General features: G+C 37.4%; 2 protein-coding genes across 3 annotated transcripts in view; both read left to right on the forward strand.

Annotated features, from left to right (window-relative positions):
* Positions 1–83: 83 nt before the first annotated feature.
* mtfr2 (mitochondrial fission regulator 2) lies at positions 84–7375 on the forward strand. The gene is made up of 8 exons (XM_015394496.1): positions 84–237; positions 1332–1505; positions 1639–1743; positions 2053–2177; positions 3413–3609; positions 3729–3999; positions 6779–6953; positions 7033–7375. Exons 2-8 carry the CDS (start codon positions 1434–1436, stop codon positions 7084–7086), a joined length of 999 nt encoding a protein of 332 aa, XP_015249982.1. The 5' UTR covers positions 84–237; positions 1332–1433; the 3' UTR covers positions 7087–7375.
* Positions 7376–9811: 2436 nt separating this feature from the next.
* The window catches only part of pde7b (phosphodiesterase 7B), a 32180-nt gene continuing 23524 nt past the window's right edge, over positions 9812–18467 (forward strand). The window contains exons 1-2 of one of the 2 annotated variants that reach the window (XM_015394498.1): positions 9812–10077; positions 12693–12753. In XM_015394498.1, coding sequence (XP_015249984.1) covers positions 10057–10077; positions 12693–12753 — 82 coding nt within the window. In that variant the 5' untranslated portion in view covers positions 9812–10056. The remainder of the gene's footprint in view (positions 10078–12692; positions 12754–18467) is intronic. The other variant, XM_015394499.1, reaches the window with a different exon arrangement.

An 18467-nucleotide genomic window follows, 5' to 3' on the forward strand; every position in this document is an offset into this window, starting at 1 on the left:
TGAACGTTTGTAAGTAGTTCTTTCCTATTGGATGTTTGTCAGCGTCCGCAGCTGCAGCCAATAAGAAAGCAGTTTGCTACTGCGGCATTATTTGACTTTACGGAAGTGCTGCCTAGAGGCGTGAGAACGGGTATTCTTAAAGCTATCTTTCTGAACATATTACATGTTAGTTTGGTTAAAAGATTGAATAGATGGCTGGCAACTAACATGTGGCTCCTTTGAAAAGAAGAGTAGACGGTAAGTTTTATATGCTTTATTTCTATAAAACATCTTTGCTGCAGCGTTGTTGGGTAACTTTTGATGACCTCTGCAGCTTTTTCCCATATGCTGCGGTACTGCAGAGCTCCAAGGATCAGGTTTTTATTGCTTTAATGTTACCTCCTCTCTCTGATGGTCCGAGATACACACTGAAAGCGTTGACTAACGAATTATATGAAAGGATATAATGAAAGTGGCCATCAGTTTGTGATGCATTCACATGTATCATGTAGAGTAACAACGAGGTTGGCTGTGTTCCTGTTTTGAAATGTTTTAAATCATTTTAAATTACACACATCTAAAATGGTTTGCATTACATCCAGCTTTAAAGCCTCTCCACTGTCTCACTGAGGCAGTTTTAAGAACCTACTAGAACCTATAAACGCTTCCCCCCTCAGTATTTATGGAGTGCAGTTTGTAAAGTTAAGCAGTCAAAAAATTTGTGAAATATTTATGGTTATTAATCGTGTTTTAAGAGAAGAATAAGGAATTATATTTTTTTTCCAAGTCATTTTTTTCACTATTTTATTCATTCATTAAAAAAAACATACTTTGTTTAGTATTTAATTTGCAAATTAAATATTTAGTTTGTCAAATAAATATTTAGTTTCAAAGTAAAAATCGAATTTGGAGCCAAATGTATAACTAAATATTTACAGCTAAATATCTGAGAAAAAAAACAAACATTTTATTTGTAAACTAAATATTTAGTTCGGACATAAACATTTATTTAGCAAACTAAATATTTAGCTCAAACACTAAATATTTATTTCTAAATGAATGAATCAGCTATGCTAAATAACCATAAATATTGCTCCTAATTTTTCACTGCTTAACATTGCAAATGGGACCCCATAAATACCCATATAGCAAATTAACCCGCTTATCCTATGTTATTCGATATCAGTACAAACACTTTCAAACAGGCCATTTATTGGCTAACTTTGGTCTTTTCTCGGTACCTTAAGGTGTTTTTTGTTTTTTTTGGTCTATGTTTTGCTTTTTGAAATTACACCGAAGCTTGTGAGGATCTGCAAAGCTTAGTAGGATGTGTTCCTATTTGGTTGTTTCAGGTATAAAGTATCTCACTTCTCTTCATGTTGGCCTCAAAATAAGTCCGTCAGCAGAAACAGGAGCTTTGCAGTCATCGGCTGCTGCAGGGAAAAGTCCTTGCCATGTCTTTAGTAGAGGATATTCTGGATGTGCTGTGTATGGTCCTGGAGTACTTCGGTGTAGCTCCAGAAATGGTAAGCATGCTGACACTGCAGCCCTGTTCCAGATGAGTACATGTTTCTCAGCCTGCACTGAATCTCTCTCCTCCTTCATCCCTTTTAATTTTTTTCCTCTTGTTATTTGTGGTTGTGTTTCATCCGATGGCAGCTCGTTCCTGTGTGGGACTCTCAGCTGTGTGGTCAATATCGCAGCATTGTGCGAATGATTGGGACAAATCTCCCACTGCAGCCAACTCCACGTGTCCATTTTCAGGTAATCTAAACAACTGCGCTTTGTGGCTGCCATAAAGATTCATCCTCAGATAATTGAATTTTTTTAATAGTACCTTATTTAGCTAATCCAGTAAAAAAAAAAATGTAGAGCTGAAGTATCTGATCACTTATTTCTTTAACTCTAATGGAGTTCAGGCTGCATATGAAGTGTTTGCCTAATTTTGGAAGGTCAAAACATTTCAACCTCTACAGAGCCTGGTATTTACTGGAAAGTAAATTAGATTACAGTATTTAGGATATACCATGCTTGCATTATGTCCTTTGAATGTTTTTTTTTTTCTGTCCTTAGATCCCCCTGCTGACTTATAAGCCCCATGGATACATTGAGGATGAAGCAGACACACCTCCTATTGCTACATTTGCAGATGTTCTGTGGGTGTTAGACTACGAGGGCGAAAGCTTTGCCAGAACCAGGTACAAAGGATTAGGGGCTATTTGTTGTTTTTATGCATTTTCTTATTTTGTGTGTTTTTTGGTCAAAGGTGACAGAAAGCAGAGACTGACAGTCCTGCATGGGTCTGATTTTTCAAAACTGCATCTGCCTGCACCCGTAGACAACCGAAACCCGATCCGTTACCTGCAATTGTCCCGATTCAAAACCGGACCTGTAAATGATAAAGTGCAATCCGAACCGTGTTCACAAAATGTACACACAGCAATTTATAATAATAGAGGCAAAGAACATTGCCTCTCGCTCACATCCAGACCACGCTGCACTCACAGATTGAAAGCTCTAAATTGGCCGAAGTAAAAAGGTTTGCCTTATTGCTTCAAAAACATACTGTTCTCTGGATTTTCTTGAATCAATGCATTTTTTAAGATGTAGAGTTAATAAATAAGAAAATATAAAAAAAATTGACTCATACTGTAACTATGTTACCCACATTTTGTTCATATATACCCAGGCCCGCACCTATGAAATAATATATATATATTTTTTTATAGATGTAAGTTTTATACCAACGGGTACCTGACTCGGTGCAGGACTCTGGCCCCTGGTAAATTAAAAGGGCCCCCATTTGACTCAGACCATCCTGGTGTCTGCTACAGCTTGAAAATGACTTAACACCTTCAGAAGAAAAGGTGGACTTTGTTAGATGAAGGTTCATGTTATTAAATAGCCTAGGTAGCAAAACTGAACTTGATAGATCTGCAGGGTCACTTAAAAGTGGCTGCAGACAATAGATGTCCAGACAGTCTGATAAATTTGAGGAATGCATTGGAGAATGTGCCAGTACAAGATGTAAAGACTTAAAAACGCAGTCTTGAATAAAGTATTATATGAGGGTTTTATTACCTATGCAGTGTCCTAAATCATCGGTTACCTTTTGTTCTATTCCTGCATTACATATTAGTTTTTCAGTTGAATTGTAAAGGATATGTTTTATTTTAAAGGTTAGGGAAGTTATCTAAAGGTTTTAAATTAGGGTCGACACTGTAAACCTCTAACTCTATTTCTGAGAAGTTTTATAGAGGATAAACTGACAATGATACTATGTATTTTCAGTTCTTTATTTCAGACTTTATTGATCTCACAGTGAATTTCTCCACTGTGAGACCAATAAAGTCAATCAATGAAATAACTTTGAATATTAATCAAAATCCCTCATAACAAACACTATTTGTATTTGATTGTGTGGCGTTTTAAGGAACCATTTACCCCCAAAGAAAGACGGCACTTTGAGTCAAGAGCTGATGAGAAACCCCAGACAAGCTCAAAGAAGAGGAGGGTGTGCGCCACAGACGGCTGACCCTGAAGCCCTGCAGAAGATCACACAGCTGGAGAGTGAGCTGCTTAAACTGCAGGCTCAGATTGCCATGATTGTTACTGCAGCGCCATCTTCAGGTACAGTGGAGCATTTTCTGCAAACCTTTCAAAAAAAGAGATTTTAATGAATGTTCCATCTCTGACTGAGACCCAGAACGCTCTGTGCTCACCTTTCACATCCCCTGCTGCAATCACAGCTCTCTCCTCCACACCTCGTGCTGCTGCTCCTCCTTCTTCGGCTCCACCACCGCCACCTCCTCCTCCCCCTCCTCCTCCTCCCCTCTGCATAATCTCCAGCGAGACACCGTCTGTGATGGATCTGATCAGAGAGCGTCGGAGCAACAAATCTGATGAGGGTCAGCCACAGTCGCACTCGGGGCTAAACGGAAACGTAGAAAACAAGAAGATTCCTTCGATGCTGGACGTTCTGAAGGATTTAAATCAAGTCAAACTACGCCGAGTGGAGAGGTAAGAACGAGCAACATGTCACAAAAACATTAAAAGAGAATTTAATGTTTCAAGTATAGGTATTTACAGGCCAGCTGATAGCATTGGCTGGGCCTGGGCAGAACTGAAGAGTTGGGAGCCATCAGTTCATACTTTATAAGTAGTGTATTCCCACATACTGCCACTCTGGCTCCCTGAGCAAAGACCCTTCACCCACACTGCTCCCTGGGCGCCGCACAATGGCAGCCCACTGCTCCCCAAGGGGATGGGTTAAATACAGAGAATGAATTTCATTGCTCTGTACTTGTGACAGTGTTATGACAATAAAAGCTGGGGGAAAAATTTATCAAGTTAAATATGCATTTTCTAAGGATAAAAAAAAACATTTGGTTATTTAATGCAAGCATCTTTGGTAACATTTAAATGTTTATATTTACAAATGGAGATATTTACAGTTTTTATTTTATGAAATATGCGGCACATTTGGCTTTCCATACCTGCTCTAATCGTATTTGATCCCATTTATAGGTTTTTAATTGTGAGATTTTGACTTGTTTGACATGTTTAAATAGAACCATAAAACGCTCTGGTCAAAATCTTTAAGCTGTTAAGGCTGCACAGTAGGATTGTCTATTTATTCACGTCCACCGCAGCATTGTTGCAGCCACAGACACGCCATGTAGTCAAGTAAATCAAATTCAAAACTTCTCAATCTCTTAACAAGACCCATTGCTCCGGTCTTGATTATAACTTAATCTAGCAAAGATGGGGAACAAAACCTTGACAGAAACTGCTTAGTTTTGTGCTTCATCAGAGCGCTTACATGCTATGACTGCTTTTAGAGGCTTTTGTAGGTGAGGACAATCTTAAGTTCTGTTGTATGTAGAGCTGCTCCTGTGGCTTGAGGCGGCTTCTTCAGGTGAGAGCTGCTGTACCCTTCATGTTAAAATAATGGAGCTGATGCAAGACTGTGTACAGAGGGGAAGATTCAGGTTCTGTGTTTTCCTGTCTCCACCTGCAGCTCAGCCAGCCTTATGTATAGCAGCCTGACAAACTTCAGAGGAACTGAGTCGAGGCATAACCAGTTAGAAGGAATCGCTGGTGGCTCATCGAAAGAAATTAATAATAGGAAAAGATTTTATGAAACTTGAGGATAAAGCTCTAATTTCCTTGCAAACGCCTTTAAAAAAAATATTTGCTGCAAAAGATGTAGAGGCTGATTCCCAGGAGAGAGGGCAAACACAAAGCTCAGTTTTGGGCAGAAGTGGATGTGTTGGTGGTTGAGGTGGCGCGTTGGATAAATCTTGTATGGACTTGTATCTTGTATGTATGGACTGATCAATGCCTTCCAAGACTTTGCTCTTTGCAAAGTTGTGATATCTAGCTTGCATCTTTGGAAGACATTCACAGAAAAAAATATTTTCCTAAATGTTTCTGGCAGAGAGTTAATGAATTGTTTATGTTTCACACTTGTGGGGAAATTGGCATTGGTTAAAGCTTGCTGCCAGGAACACTAGAGGGGTTTGACATCTGTAATAAGTAAAGGAAAAATGCAGAAAATCTGGAAATGCTGCATATCGTGGTACATATTTCAATATGAACAAAGATGGCAGCTATAGAAGCTCATTATATGCAGAATTCTCCTTATCCCTCTATAGATAAGTGGATTACTTTGGATCTTTAAGAAATTGGCTAAAGCCCATATTCATTTCATCCATATTAAGTATATTTTATATGTGCCTGTTATTATATATAAATCTTACCATGTAGTGATGGTTATTGTGGGTTAATTAACCATGCACTTCCTTTTTTTTAATCTACACTGGAGTTGTGTGAATGGACCTCCTTGTGTTGGTCCAATCAATGGAACCTGCTCAGCACATGGATCCAAAGTAATCCTCTAAAGATTTTAAATTGGCTCACAAACAAGTCCTCATCATGGGCCAGGAAACTTTGGCGACTCCTTAGACATCTTCCCTCCTAATTCTCCCATTTTCAACATCCTCCAGTCCCCCCATTGCTCCCAGATGTCACAACATCATTTACATGTTTGCAGCAGTGCCTCAAGCATTGTTACATTTATTTACCGATATATGGTATCAATCACCCTGTTGATCAGAGAGGAATATGAGGGTGAGGAAACTTTTAAATACTGCACACACTTTAATTTATGATTTAAGATTGTTTAAAAGCACGTTTTCTTTATGCAACAGGTCCTTGTGTAGAGCTAGAACTCACTAGTGCTAGCTTATATCACACTGCTGTTTCCGATCTGATAAAGTTGGTATACAATTAAAGTTTCACAGGAACTATTATGATGCAATCTAGCATCAATACCTTCATTATCAGTGTGTTCATTTCCTCTTGCGTCATAAATGTTTATACCCTGCATGGATTGCTCAGATTTGGTGTGGAATGCACATTTTCACGTTGAATTTGATGCTGCAACAATATTTTGCTTAAGTCCAAAATAAATATCTAAAGACTGGGGTTGTTTTCACATTACTATATTATACGTTGAATAAATGTTTTATACATAGATCAATATTTTACATTTCAGACTAACTGAATTATTTTACCGTTAAGGGGCATTAGACTAAACATTTCTTGATATAACAATTAAAACATACTCTTATCCTTAACAGTTTAGAGATTGAAAACCACCTTTAGTCAGAGCCGTGGCTTAGCTGGGACATTTTAAAGGGATTTGGGGAAGAGAGGTTCTTGTGGGTGAAAGTTCACATCTACCATTTTAGACAATGTGACTTTTGGCAAACTTTAAAGTCTTACATCTCTTTAGATCACCGGGAGGCAATCCAGTGAAGAGAAGAAGCGATGCTGCTTTGCAAAATGACCCCGCGGCTCTGATAGCTCGGGCGCTGAAAAAGAAATTTGCTCATCATCATAACAACTCCTCCTCGGACAAGGAGAATACCCTGCAGCTTTCTCCCTTTGGCAGTCCAGAAAACCCTCAGGTGTGCCTCCACGGTCAGAGCCCTAAGTGCTTGTTATCCGTCGGTCTGCAGAAGTAATAACCCAGTTTATCTGTTTCAGGTCTCTCATCACGCCAGACGCAGTCATGGTCGTCGCCATTTGCTAGCCTGTTAAACTCATGCCAGGATGGACATGCCTTTTAACTGATTTGTGTAGCAGCTACTGCTAAGCTTTTATTTTGTCGTTTACTTTCTTTAAAGGCTACTTTTACTTAAGTAAAAATGTTAAGTTGGGTTTATTTATTTTTTTACTGCCTATAATAAAAAAGAAAAATCAGTCTAATGGAATTTTAATTAAAAACCATTTTTATCCACTAGGTGTCAGCATTGAATACATGTCATTACTCTCCCCTCAATTTGGTAACACATAACCATACAAACTAAGCAAATACAAAAACCTGTTTATGTTTAAACAAAAGAAGATATTGTTGTCAAACATAAATGTTTTTCACTTATTGAACTGATACCATTCCAAGCAAGAGTGTCAAATAATTAAAGATAAGTTATGTGTATTAGTTATTTTACTGCGCTAATTCATTAAATAATGATTGGTGCCAGGAATAAGAATGTCCATTGCAGATCACGTCATGCAAAATGTGTCATATGCAAAAAATGATACAATTTCACATCCTGTTGAAACAATATTGAGAAACTTTGAGACATTGTAAGTAAAACATGATCACAATACAGTGGGGTTTTATAAAACTCAATGATATTTTAGCAATCCACATTTTAAATCTCATATTTATTTAAACAGGGTAAACTGAAATTCAAAATTTTTCACGAAAAGGCCCTTGTTTAAGCTTTAGCACACAAAAAGGAAAACTTTTTTTATATATATATATGTGTGTGTGTGTGTTTTAAAAGACATCTGTATAGAGATGCACTGATTCCATCTAAAGGAAGCCACCTATTTAAAAAGAAAAACAAAAAAAAACCTCCTGCCAAGCACAGACAAGGCCTTTGATTGGGTAAATACTTACAAGGTGAAGACGGAAATGTATCCTAAAGTCTTTTGGTTGAGTCTATTTTGTTTTGTACAGCTTTTAGATCATTTCCATTCCATAAAATGCAGCAGTGATCAAATGTAAACAGTGGGAGGAAATAAAACATGGTGCAAAAATGCATTGATATGGATGTTCAGAGCGCTGAATATACCGCATATGGTGCAAATATGCAGTATTTTGGTTTGGTGTTATCAGTGTGATGCGGAGTCTGTGACATGATTTTGAGTTTGAGTTTTGTCAAAATAAGCCACAGTGTAGGTATTTTCCATTAGAGTCTCTCTAAAAAATAAAAGTGCAAAAGAGCTTTAACAAACGTTTTACTGCTGCAGAGAGCAAAGCAGAAAAGTCGTACCCTGTAAACAGGACATTAACATACCAAAGATTAGGGACTCTTAACAGAAGAGCATGAATCTAGAAATGGTGAAAAATCACAAACCTTTTTTTTTCTTTTTTTAACACAACCTCATTCATAAATATATACCTACAACACAATGGGATCACTTTTATACTGGCATATGGCCTTGAGCTAATCACAGGGTTTTGCAATTCACACCTTAAAGAGCAAACTGTTCAGAGTTTGGTATATATTTGCCTCTGGATATTGTTTAGTCACACAGCTATATGCATGTGATTTAATTGTGCCTCAGTTTATAAATAAATACAATACAAGCTTTCTTAAAAGCAGGAGCACCACCTGAGGAATGAAAAAGATATATTGTTGAGATAGGGAAAAAAAAAAATTCTGAGAAGTGCCTTTATTTTCTAATTCAGTATTTTCAGATCCTTGGGGCACACAGAAAACAGCGTGGGATTTTGACCTGGCTTCCAAACATGTTAGATCAAAATCTAAGGATCAGTGGTTTGTCAACAGAGACGCAAATGTAAGCTAGCCTTTTTCCTAATCTGTTATTCTGTATGAAACGTTCATATTTTACTTAGTTTCATCCTCTTTCTTCATCCTTACCTAATATTTTTTTTTAAAGATTTATATTTTTGAAAATCTGCCGCTTAAATAAATACTACAAATCCAACATTTGTTTTGTTTTTTACAAACTAATGTGTGTGTATATATGTATACATATGTGTGTGTGTGTGTGTGTGTATATATATATATATATATATATATAGTGTTTATTTTTGGAAAAAACAAAACAAATGTTGCTATCAGAGAGGATTTTTAAAAATATAAATCTTAAAAATATTACGACAAAGCCTAGACCCAAAAATGGTCAAATATCATAAAAATAATGACTGTCGTAAAAGTTTGCATTTATTTAGAGCTTATTTGAAAGTTGTAGCTCATCTTAAAACTGATTCTTTAAAAACACCAGGAAAAGAAGAGCTCAAAGAAATCCTTTAAGCCAATGTACAGTTTCTCTGTAAAATGATTTATATTTAATTGTCAAAATAATTACAACCCCTCAAGTCATCAAAAACGGGGAGCCAGCTCTTCATTTCTGTTTTCTAAAAAAAAAACCTTATAACACCTTTCCCATGAAGACACACGATTATTATGTCAGATACTTTCAGCCGCCCTTAATTTACTTGAATCTGTTAAGGTAAAACTTTTCTACTATTCGTTTAATGTGTTTTTTGTTAGATCACAATAAACCAAAGAAGGCAAGTAGCTCGATTAAATGAATCTCATCTGAGTAGTAAACATAAAAACCTTGTTTACCAACATTTCTAAACAACCAATCAAAATGAAAGCCGTGACAGTGCCTGTCCCGGATTGGTCCTCTTCAGCTAAAGTCCCACCCCCCATGATGCTACAACCAATGGCTACAAAGTAGCCCCTCCCCTCTCCGCTCTCTGCGGTTCAGCTCACCATCAAATACACACGCAGAGCACGCGGGCAGGAGCTGCAGGGGGAAAACACCGCCAGGTTTTCCCTTCAAACACCCTCCTGTTGCTCCCACGCAGGGTGAATAAGGTCAGTCACTCGACGAGCATGAAACAGCTGGGTCTATAAACAGGTGCCACTTCCTCTCTGCCGAATGCGGAGCTCTCCTGCCGTTCTCCTCCTGACATGAAAACACACCGCCAGCTTCCTGCGCCTGAGCAGCCGGGATGGTTAAATGTCCTGTTTAATGGTCGAGGTATGTACAACTATTTATTTACAAACGGGTATTAGAATGTTCTGTTATTGGGAAGGTTCTGCTGAAACCTCATAGACGATATAACTGTCACACTTTAATGACCTGTGAAGTCTCTCCAGTCACATGAGAAAACTTTAATCTATGAGGAAGCATTGTCATAATATATTAATATAATATATTTTTAAGCTTATATATTAACACCAGTTACCTTTTTAAAGGGTGTATTTGACAGTTAAGATTAGCTTAATTTTCTAACAGGGTGCAGCAGGTTCTGTTTATTCTTAATGTTATTATTGCAATGGGTCACTTCAGTTTACAGCAGTCTACCTGCAGCATGGATACTGCAGAAAACATGCAAACAGATGGTGAACGCCTTATAGAACAGAAAGGATTCGCTCTTTGTGTTTATATTATAGAGTACATGGTGCAAACATTAACTAAGACCTAAATAGACATGTTTATGAAATAGGAAAACAAGACTAGAAATGTTATGATTCTCTGATTTTGAGATACGGAGGACTTTTTCACACAATTTTCTGTTCACCATTCAAATAAATCTCTCACTGTTACATATTAGCTGACAATTGTAGTTTTCTTCCCATTAAAACATGTATTTCACAATGTGGTGTGTCCTTTTTATTAGATGATAAAAAGTTGGTTAAAGGATAGAATATTTCTGACATTTCCATATGGGTACAGATATTTATTTGATTTCCATTTTAACTCATACACTTCACTGTATTTCAGTTTAAGTGTGAGATTGTCATGCGATCATATTTCTATAACAAAGATTTATAAAACAAATATGTATTTATAGGTTTATTTTTTATCAAAAAGCAAAAATTTTCAGCTAAAATAATACTTAAGTGTAATAATATGATATTTTATAAGAAATATAGAGATAAGAAAGCCCCCAAAACAAGTTGTTATATTGTAATTCTGTCATAAGCACGTGGGGAGGATGTCACTGCGTCTGGATTACCTCCATCCACCCATTTCCTGCCTGCCAGTAAACAGTGCGTTCGCTCACATGCATATCCTCCTGTTCAAGGTACATGTGTCTTCCTCTGTAGGGCTGAGACTGCAGATAACAGACAATTTGTTGAGTGTTTATCAGGCCAGTGAGTTTATCAGGCTCCAGTCTAAATGTGTCCCAAGGCTATTTTAGCTGAAACCACCCCAAAATGATGCCAGATTTAAAATTCAATGTATTTAATTAGGATTTTATTTAATTGTGAAACGCCCTACTGCCAAGTTGTGAAGTAAACATTTGAATGGGTTGTAAATCAATTCACCCATCCTTTGGTTTCCGCTTATTTGAGATCAGGTTGCAGGGGGAACCCGTGACATTCCTCTCCCCAACGTCATGAGACATTTCCAGGCCAGACGGAGAAATATATAGTCCCTCAGCACATCTTTGGGCTCCTCTTACCGGAACTGGCCTGGAAGTTTCCAGGGGTTATCTGATCAGGAAGTCAGCTTTCCTATCCATGATGCTGCCACTACCTTGTTGCATAGTGGAGTTATATAGCGCTGGGTGATGTACAGTGTTAGTTTTCAGCCCTAAAAAGTGTTTTTCAGTCTTCAGAAACTGCGTTTATATAAAAAAAAAATATGTGTGGGGTCTTTAAACAACAGATTCTTCTCCACTATAAAAGTCAGATATGTGGAGTGCATCACTAATATTTAACCAATAAACAGATTATCCCACTTGAGCTTTGATTAGTAAAGGTAGACCGCCGTGTTTTCATAACTTGGCTTTTTTCTAACTCTTCACATTTTTGAGATGATTGGACTGAAAGAATTCAAAAGCCCACTAATTATTGAAATTATTTTACTTCAGGCAGTTAGCTTCCCAGAGTGCTGATTATCTCAAACATACCTAAACTGTCTAATGGTATACTGAATACAATGGTTCGTTCAGTGTGTAAATGATTATGTTTTCTCTGTTCTGTTATCAGTATTTGCTAAAGACAAGGAAAAACAAAAAGCACGATCTTGTGACCTGAAGTTGATACAAACACACCTCTGATAGTGAATGACTAAAAAAAGCCCACTGTCCAAGAGGCTGAGCCATGTGGAAGCATGTGATTAATTTGCAGATCATTGCAGTGTGTGGCACTGTGCCGCTTGACCCACTTTTTCCAGTGTCACTGTACCAAACACAGACATGTTGATACTGGGACAGCAGATGCCAGGGTCACTTAGTGCCTCAGTTACTCTGGTTTGAAACTTATTTTAAATTAAAACAAACAGGTTTGAAATTTAGAACATGTATTTGCATAAACCTGTGTTGGATCACTTATAGATCTTAGCCTGATTAGAGGACGTCATAAGTTAAACTACCTAAATCACTAAAGTTTTTAAGCTATTACTTGGGTATGAATAAATAAGATTAAAGCATTAATGGAACAGCCTCTGGGATACGTTGTCCTTGTTTTCCAGGCATCACATGAGTGTGAGAAAGCTCAGTGGCTCTTCTCATGACTTTTAGCTTCACAGTTTATTCATTCATAAGGGTCACTGTTGATCTCTCAGTGCAGTGTGAACTTTTAGCTAAACCAATACTAATACAGAACCTTTTTTTCCCCTTTCTGTTTCTCTCTTTGCCACAGAGGTGTGGAGGTGTCTCATTTAAATGGTTGGAGCAGAATGTCATACAGTTTCGCATGCTGGGTAAGAACATTTAATGCTCCAGAACAGCTCTGTGTAAAAAGTGAGAGATGTGTAGCGTTAAAGAAAATCAGACAAAACCAAAAAAAACCTACATGGAAAGCAAACTGCTACAAATATGGTAAAAAAAAACACAAATCGAAATTTTTTTTTAAAAAAAGAGCTCACACCAGAAACAGTAGTGCAGCAGTCCACTAGGGGGAGTCAAACATCTAGTTAGATGGGTGGTGTTCTGTCAGATGAGCATACCCGGTCAGACCGGCATACCCACAGTCAATCCCTTTAGTTTTGTATGAAAAATAGACTTTAAACTACCTCGACAGGCGTGTATCCCTTCAGTCATGTACAAAAAAAAAACTATTTAATTAGTTACGTTTCGGTGTTTTATATTCGTATGCCAATCTTTTTTTTTTTGTACATTACTAAAGGGATACACGCCTGTCAGGTTAGTTTAAAGTCTATTTTTCTTAGAAAACTAAAGGAGCAAACAAAAAATATGACGTTTTGCGCATGCGTATTGACTATGGGTATGCTGGTATGAGAGAACAGCGGCTCCTAAATATTGTAGGAGGTTTATGGCCCAATTCCAAACCGGCCCCTGAGCACTAATCCTCAATTTGTCTTCTCACGGAGGGTCCACCACATTAAGTGCCATCCCAAACCACATAGGGGGTAGGACCAGTGGTACGTCCGCTGCAAGCTCGCTGGACTTGGTGATGGAATGTAAATTCTGCTGGTTTGCTGCATCTTCGTCACACTGACAGAAAATCAAATGTTAGTTCATGAAAAAAAGTAATTCCAAAATGAGTGCAGGTACTTAAAGGTACTGTAGGAGATCTTGGAAAAAACGGTTTCAGCAACCTATATTTTTGAGAATACACAACCATTGTGGAAGCTCGTTGGTAGAATTCTCTTATGAAAGAAAGAAAAACACTTGAAATAGATTCACAATTTGTCCTTTCGGAGGGGTGAAACATTTATTTACAATTCGAATTCCTAGAGCTGTCATAAACACTTCATAAGTTCAGTGCTACATCATCAGACATCTCAGTTTCCCCCCAAATATGGCCCTCTATTTGAGCCCTATTTATACCTTTCTGAATCATGATGTGTGTGAGTGTTTGTGAAATATATGTGTGTCTGTTTTGTTTCCGTTTGCCTCTGGACGGAACTCGGAACCAGTTTTTGGACCTTAATGTTGAGCGGGAACGGGGAGGGTTTACAGTACAGCACTTCAAGTATTAATAGATTTTCTAACCTTTAACATGTTAATTTCAAGACATATTAAGATGTAAATATATTAATCAATACATTTCTTATAAAGTGACCCATAGTTTTCCCTCTTTTAACAAGGAGACAACAGTTTGCTTATATTTTCAGCTTTTCTTTCCAAATTTCACCTCCAAAGATCACAGAAACATTGATAGCATTGGCATAACAACAGAAACAGCATAACTAAAACCAAACACTTCCCAATAGAAATTGTCTAGACCAGATCATATTTCTTGTGCACATTATTTGTATTTTCTTTTTTAAGAAAGTTTTGTCATTGTTTGTCTTGTAGTATTTGCTGATGAATTTGGTCCCACACATTACTGAATTACTCAAAACGCATCCAAATTATAAGTACGTGCAAAAATTCGACTCTTTTTGCAACAGGTTTCCTGCAGACCTTTCTTATCAAATGTCTGGACTTGGATGCATAGAGAGAGTCCAGTTATCCATGGGATTTTTAGGTTTATTGCTGTATTAATCTATGCTTTAACATAACTGTAATCTAATTATCTGCTGTTAAATTCACCAAATAATCAGTTTATTTATGTTTATAGAAACATAATCGGACAAATATTTTACACCCCAGACAGACATTTAGACATTACACATACTACATATAGCAAACAGACAGACAAAGAACATAGACGGACGCATGCCGGCTTCTAACATGGTTTTGTTTATAATATAGTCCTGTTTCTGTATCATGCCTCTCATTGAATTGAACCATTGTTTGTCAACTGCAACATTCAAACCACAGGGATGTGAATATTTTAACAAGTCAAAGGCGGTCTTGATGGCGATGTTGCGATACAGGAGTGAACAGCCAGAGCAGCAACGCTTGTGGCTGCTAACAAAAGCCATGTAGGAAACCAAGCATAAACATACCCAAACAAGCAAAACATATACCGACAAAACATGTTTTTTTCCCCCAAAGCATTACATTGACAGTATGGGCTTTGATGGTCAAAGCCATGTTTACTTGAATATACGGTAATTACTTATCAGAGCCGTGGAGTGAAGCCAGAATAGCGGCAGGGGTGGAGGGGCTTAAAAAGTCCTTGCTTTGTAGGTGTCGAGCTGGGTAGTTGCTGGCTGATCGTGTTGTCATAACCTACAAAAAAACACACAGGAATCACAATTTGTACCGTATAGAGCTACTAGAGAGTAACTCGCGCACCGACTATGGCTTCGAACTAGGTGATGTGACTGAGTTCACGTGACGTCACTGGTCCTCGCGCCTGCACAAGCATTTGGGGGGTCGATTCGTTCATGTGTCAGGGTACGCACAAAGGGGGGGACAGAGAAGCGTTGATGTGATTGACGTGTCGGGAATTAATAGTGGACCACGGGCCGTCAAAATGCGTCACAAAAGATCTTCTACTACACCTGAGAAGGTGTACATGCTCTGAGAAGGTGGCAAGCACCCGGTCCTACCCCACAGCCTGCACTCTGGGCTCTCTGAGCAAAACCCTTAACCCCACCATGCTCCCCGGGTGCCGCACAGTGGCAGACCACTGCTCCCCAAGGGGATGGGTTAAGATGCACAAGTGAATTTCTCCAGTGTGAAATCAATAAAGTTTGATTGTGATTAATTAGTTTTTTGACTGTACATTTGTTTTAAGAAAGGGGCAACTGTTTAATGTTGTGTTAACCTGCACCATAAAGCTACAGCCACACACATGGGGTGTCATTGACTGCTTTCCTTTTCTGTTGAAGGAAAGAAATTGTTCCATTCTCGTTTATACCTCCCCTCCTCCCAATCAAGGCGCCTTCCACAGCTGCGAGGGAGACTTCATTGCGAGTGACCCTTTATAGTTAAGGGTAAGTGGTTATGGAGCGGTTTGGGATTTGGCCTACGTCTCTTGATAAAAAAAAAAAAAAAGGAAAACATCTTTGCAACTTTCTGCTCATTCTGTTAATGTCTTTGTTGGATCTGTCTGACATGGTGTTCGGCTCCCCCTAGTGGTCTGGTGTGCTCATGTTTAATTTTTGGATCCGAGAGAATTTTATTCCTTTGATGGTATTTATATTCTGTGGTTGCACATTTTCTTGTTTGTTTTTTGGTGAGAAAATAATAAAGAATTGAGCAGTGTACTGAATAGTAAAGATAAATTGTAAATGTTAGCCTTCACAGTTCTTTACAGTAAGTGTAAAAGATATATCTATTTTTCAGTTATTATATGTTTTTAGTTTAAAAATGATGTTTTCCTTTCTGTAAGGATTTTAACATTATTTTCAAGGAAACAAACATAAAGAGAACATACTCATTTATTTTACATAAATGTAGATTTTCTTCTATGAAAATAAAATCTATTGGTTTTGTTGCTGTAATCCAATTTTGCTTAGCTGGACTTACAGTAGGACAAAATGGCTCCTAGGGTTGTAAAAGTGGTTGAACCCTTCCTTAGGAAATCTTGTTTGCATTGCAAGGGGTACATTAAATATTTAATTTCTTAGGTTGTAAATTAAAATAGGGCACTGATCTGTTTTGCTTTGTGAGGACCAAAGTTATATATGATTATAAGGGAGTTACTCAGAGGAGCTCCAGTTTTATAAATGCAGGTTTATAATCTGATTTATTTATTATATATTTTGATTCTTTACAAACTTCCAGGAAACATACCTATGTTGTTTGTTTTTTTGTTTTTTTTTTGGGATGGAAAGCATTTTTTAAATAAAAATGTAATGCTCAAATTAAAAGATGAAGTAAAATAGTCTTAATTTAAATTATGGTACATTATAATTTTGGACAATCTTCAGTACTTTTGAGTCATGTTACAAAAAAATTCCCAAAATGGGTACACAAGTAAAAAAAAGGTTGGGAAACACCGATCTACACCACCCTTAACATCCCTCTTAAAGCATTCTCTTGAAGTCCCTGGAGTCTTTTGTGCTTATCAAGTAGAAGAAAAGCTGCATTGTATTTGTGACTTTAAAGACTGCAACGATTTCTCAAGATCAGATTAGCAACAAAACAAATGTGAATAGAAGTGGGGACAGCTTTTTATCGTACTTACAGTTTTGGATGCTGAGCTGCCTGGCTGCTCAGTTTTGATTCAACATTTTGCTACCTCTCTTCAGGCTTGGTTGGTATAAGACAGCCTGGTGTAGGTGTTTACCTCATGCCTTAATAGAGCCACATGAATAAGACCAAAGTCATGAATAAGAGGAGAGTTTTGACAGTTTCTGCTCCACCACAACAGAATCAGATAGTTAAATGTTATTTTTCTTGCTAAGTTCTACAAGAGCTTTCCGGTTGCACATTCATGTAAGTTAAGAGTGTCTAAACCAAGAATCATCTAAAAAATGCAGTAAGCTTATTTCACTTTTCTATGCATCTGTCTTTAATGAAGTGATGCTTAAACTTTCACTTACATATCCAATATTTTACTATAAAGAGTGCAGTTAAGGCGATATATAAATAAACTGAATTAAATTACAGAAGCAGCGTTTCCTCATGCCATTTCTTATCGTCAGCTTCTTGCTGTTGATGTGTGATGTTCAAGGCCATTCGGACAGACTAAATGCCTGCATGTCAGTGAATGTGTTGGTATGTTTTTGCACTGCATTCTTTAAGCTTTTATTTATTTAAACTAGAGGTAGACTAACCATCGGTTGGCTAATATTATGGTATTGCATCAGACGATGCATGTATCCATTTTACCGGTTCATTAGTGTATTAGGCAGCCATGTATTCAGATCCATTTGCTATCCATCCTAATTTATTTTTTTTTGTTGACAAATCTTTCTTTTTTATTTAAATTGAGACTTGTCCAACATTTGTTGTGATTGTGTTATTTCTGTCAGGTAAATGGCAGTAGAAAAAGCAGTATCGGCTTCAGAAATCGTATCCTAGAGATTGGCAGATGTCAAAATAATCAGCATGGACTTATAAAAGCTGTGTTGGTTGTTTCCTGTTTCTGTCATTTTGCCTACAAGTCGGTCAATTTCTGGCCAGGCTTCTGTTGCCAGTTAGTCAAGGAGACCAAGTCAAGCTCAACAAAACCAGTCGCTGAACCCTTGTTTTTTTTTTTTTTTTCATTGATTGATTTCAAGCCATTTATTTATTTATTTTATACACACACTGAGTGTTTAACTAAACTCATATTATTCTGCATTTCTCAGATCCCTGAGGCTGGGTTACTGGGTTGCAGAATTTTAAGCAGCACTAAACCAATCCCATAAAATGTCTCTCCTGATAGTTTATTCTCCACCTGTGCTCATTTTACAGCAGAATACGTTCTGTGTTTAAAAGGAGTCTGTTCTGTAAATTTTAACTATTGGATATAAGGAAGATTTTTTGTTTGTTAGGTTTTTGTGTCACTAATGGGCTTTTAATTATTGGTAGCTGAAGAGCAAAAGGGGGGGAGAGAAAAGAGGATAACAAGCAGTGAATACTTCACAACTAAGTATAAAACAGTGTAAACAGAGTTTAGTATTGT

The sequence above is a fragment of the Cyprinodon variegatus genome, unplaced genomic scaffold, assembly GCF_000732505.1.
Source record: "Cyprinodon variegatus isolate N-32 unplaced genomic scaffold, C_variegatus-1.0 Scaffold690, whole genome shotgun sequence".
NCBI classification, from domain to species: domain Eukaryota; kingdom Metazoa; phylum Chordata; class Actinopteri; order Cyprinodontiformes; family Cyprinodontidae; genus Cyprinodon; species Cyprinodon variegatus.

Coding starts and splice junctions, on each gene's coding strand:
- mtfr2 (XM_015394496.1), top strand. CDS start 1,434: ATGTCTTTAGTAGAGGATATTCTGGATGTGCTGTGTATGGTCCTGGAG. Junction 1,506..1,638: donor TCGGTGTAGCTCCAGAAATG/GTAAGCATGCTG, acceptor ATCCGATGGCAG/CTCGTTCCTGTGTGGGACTC. Junction 4,000..6,778: donor AAACTACGCCGAGTGGAGAG/GTAAGAACGAGC, acceptor ACATCTCTTTAG/ATCACCGGGAGGCAATCCAG.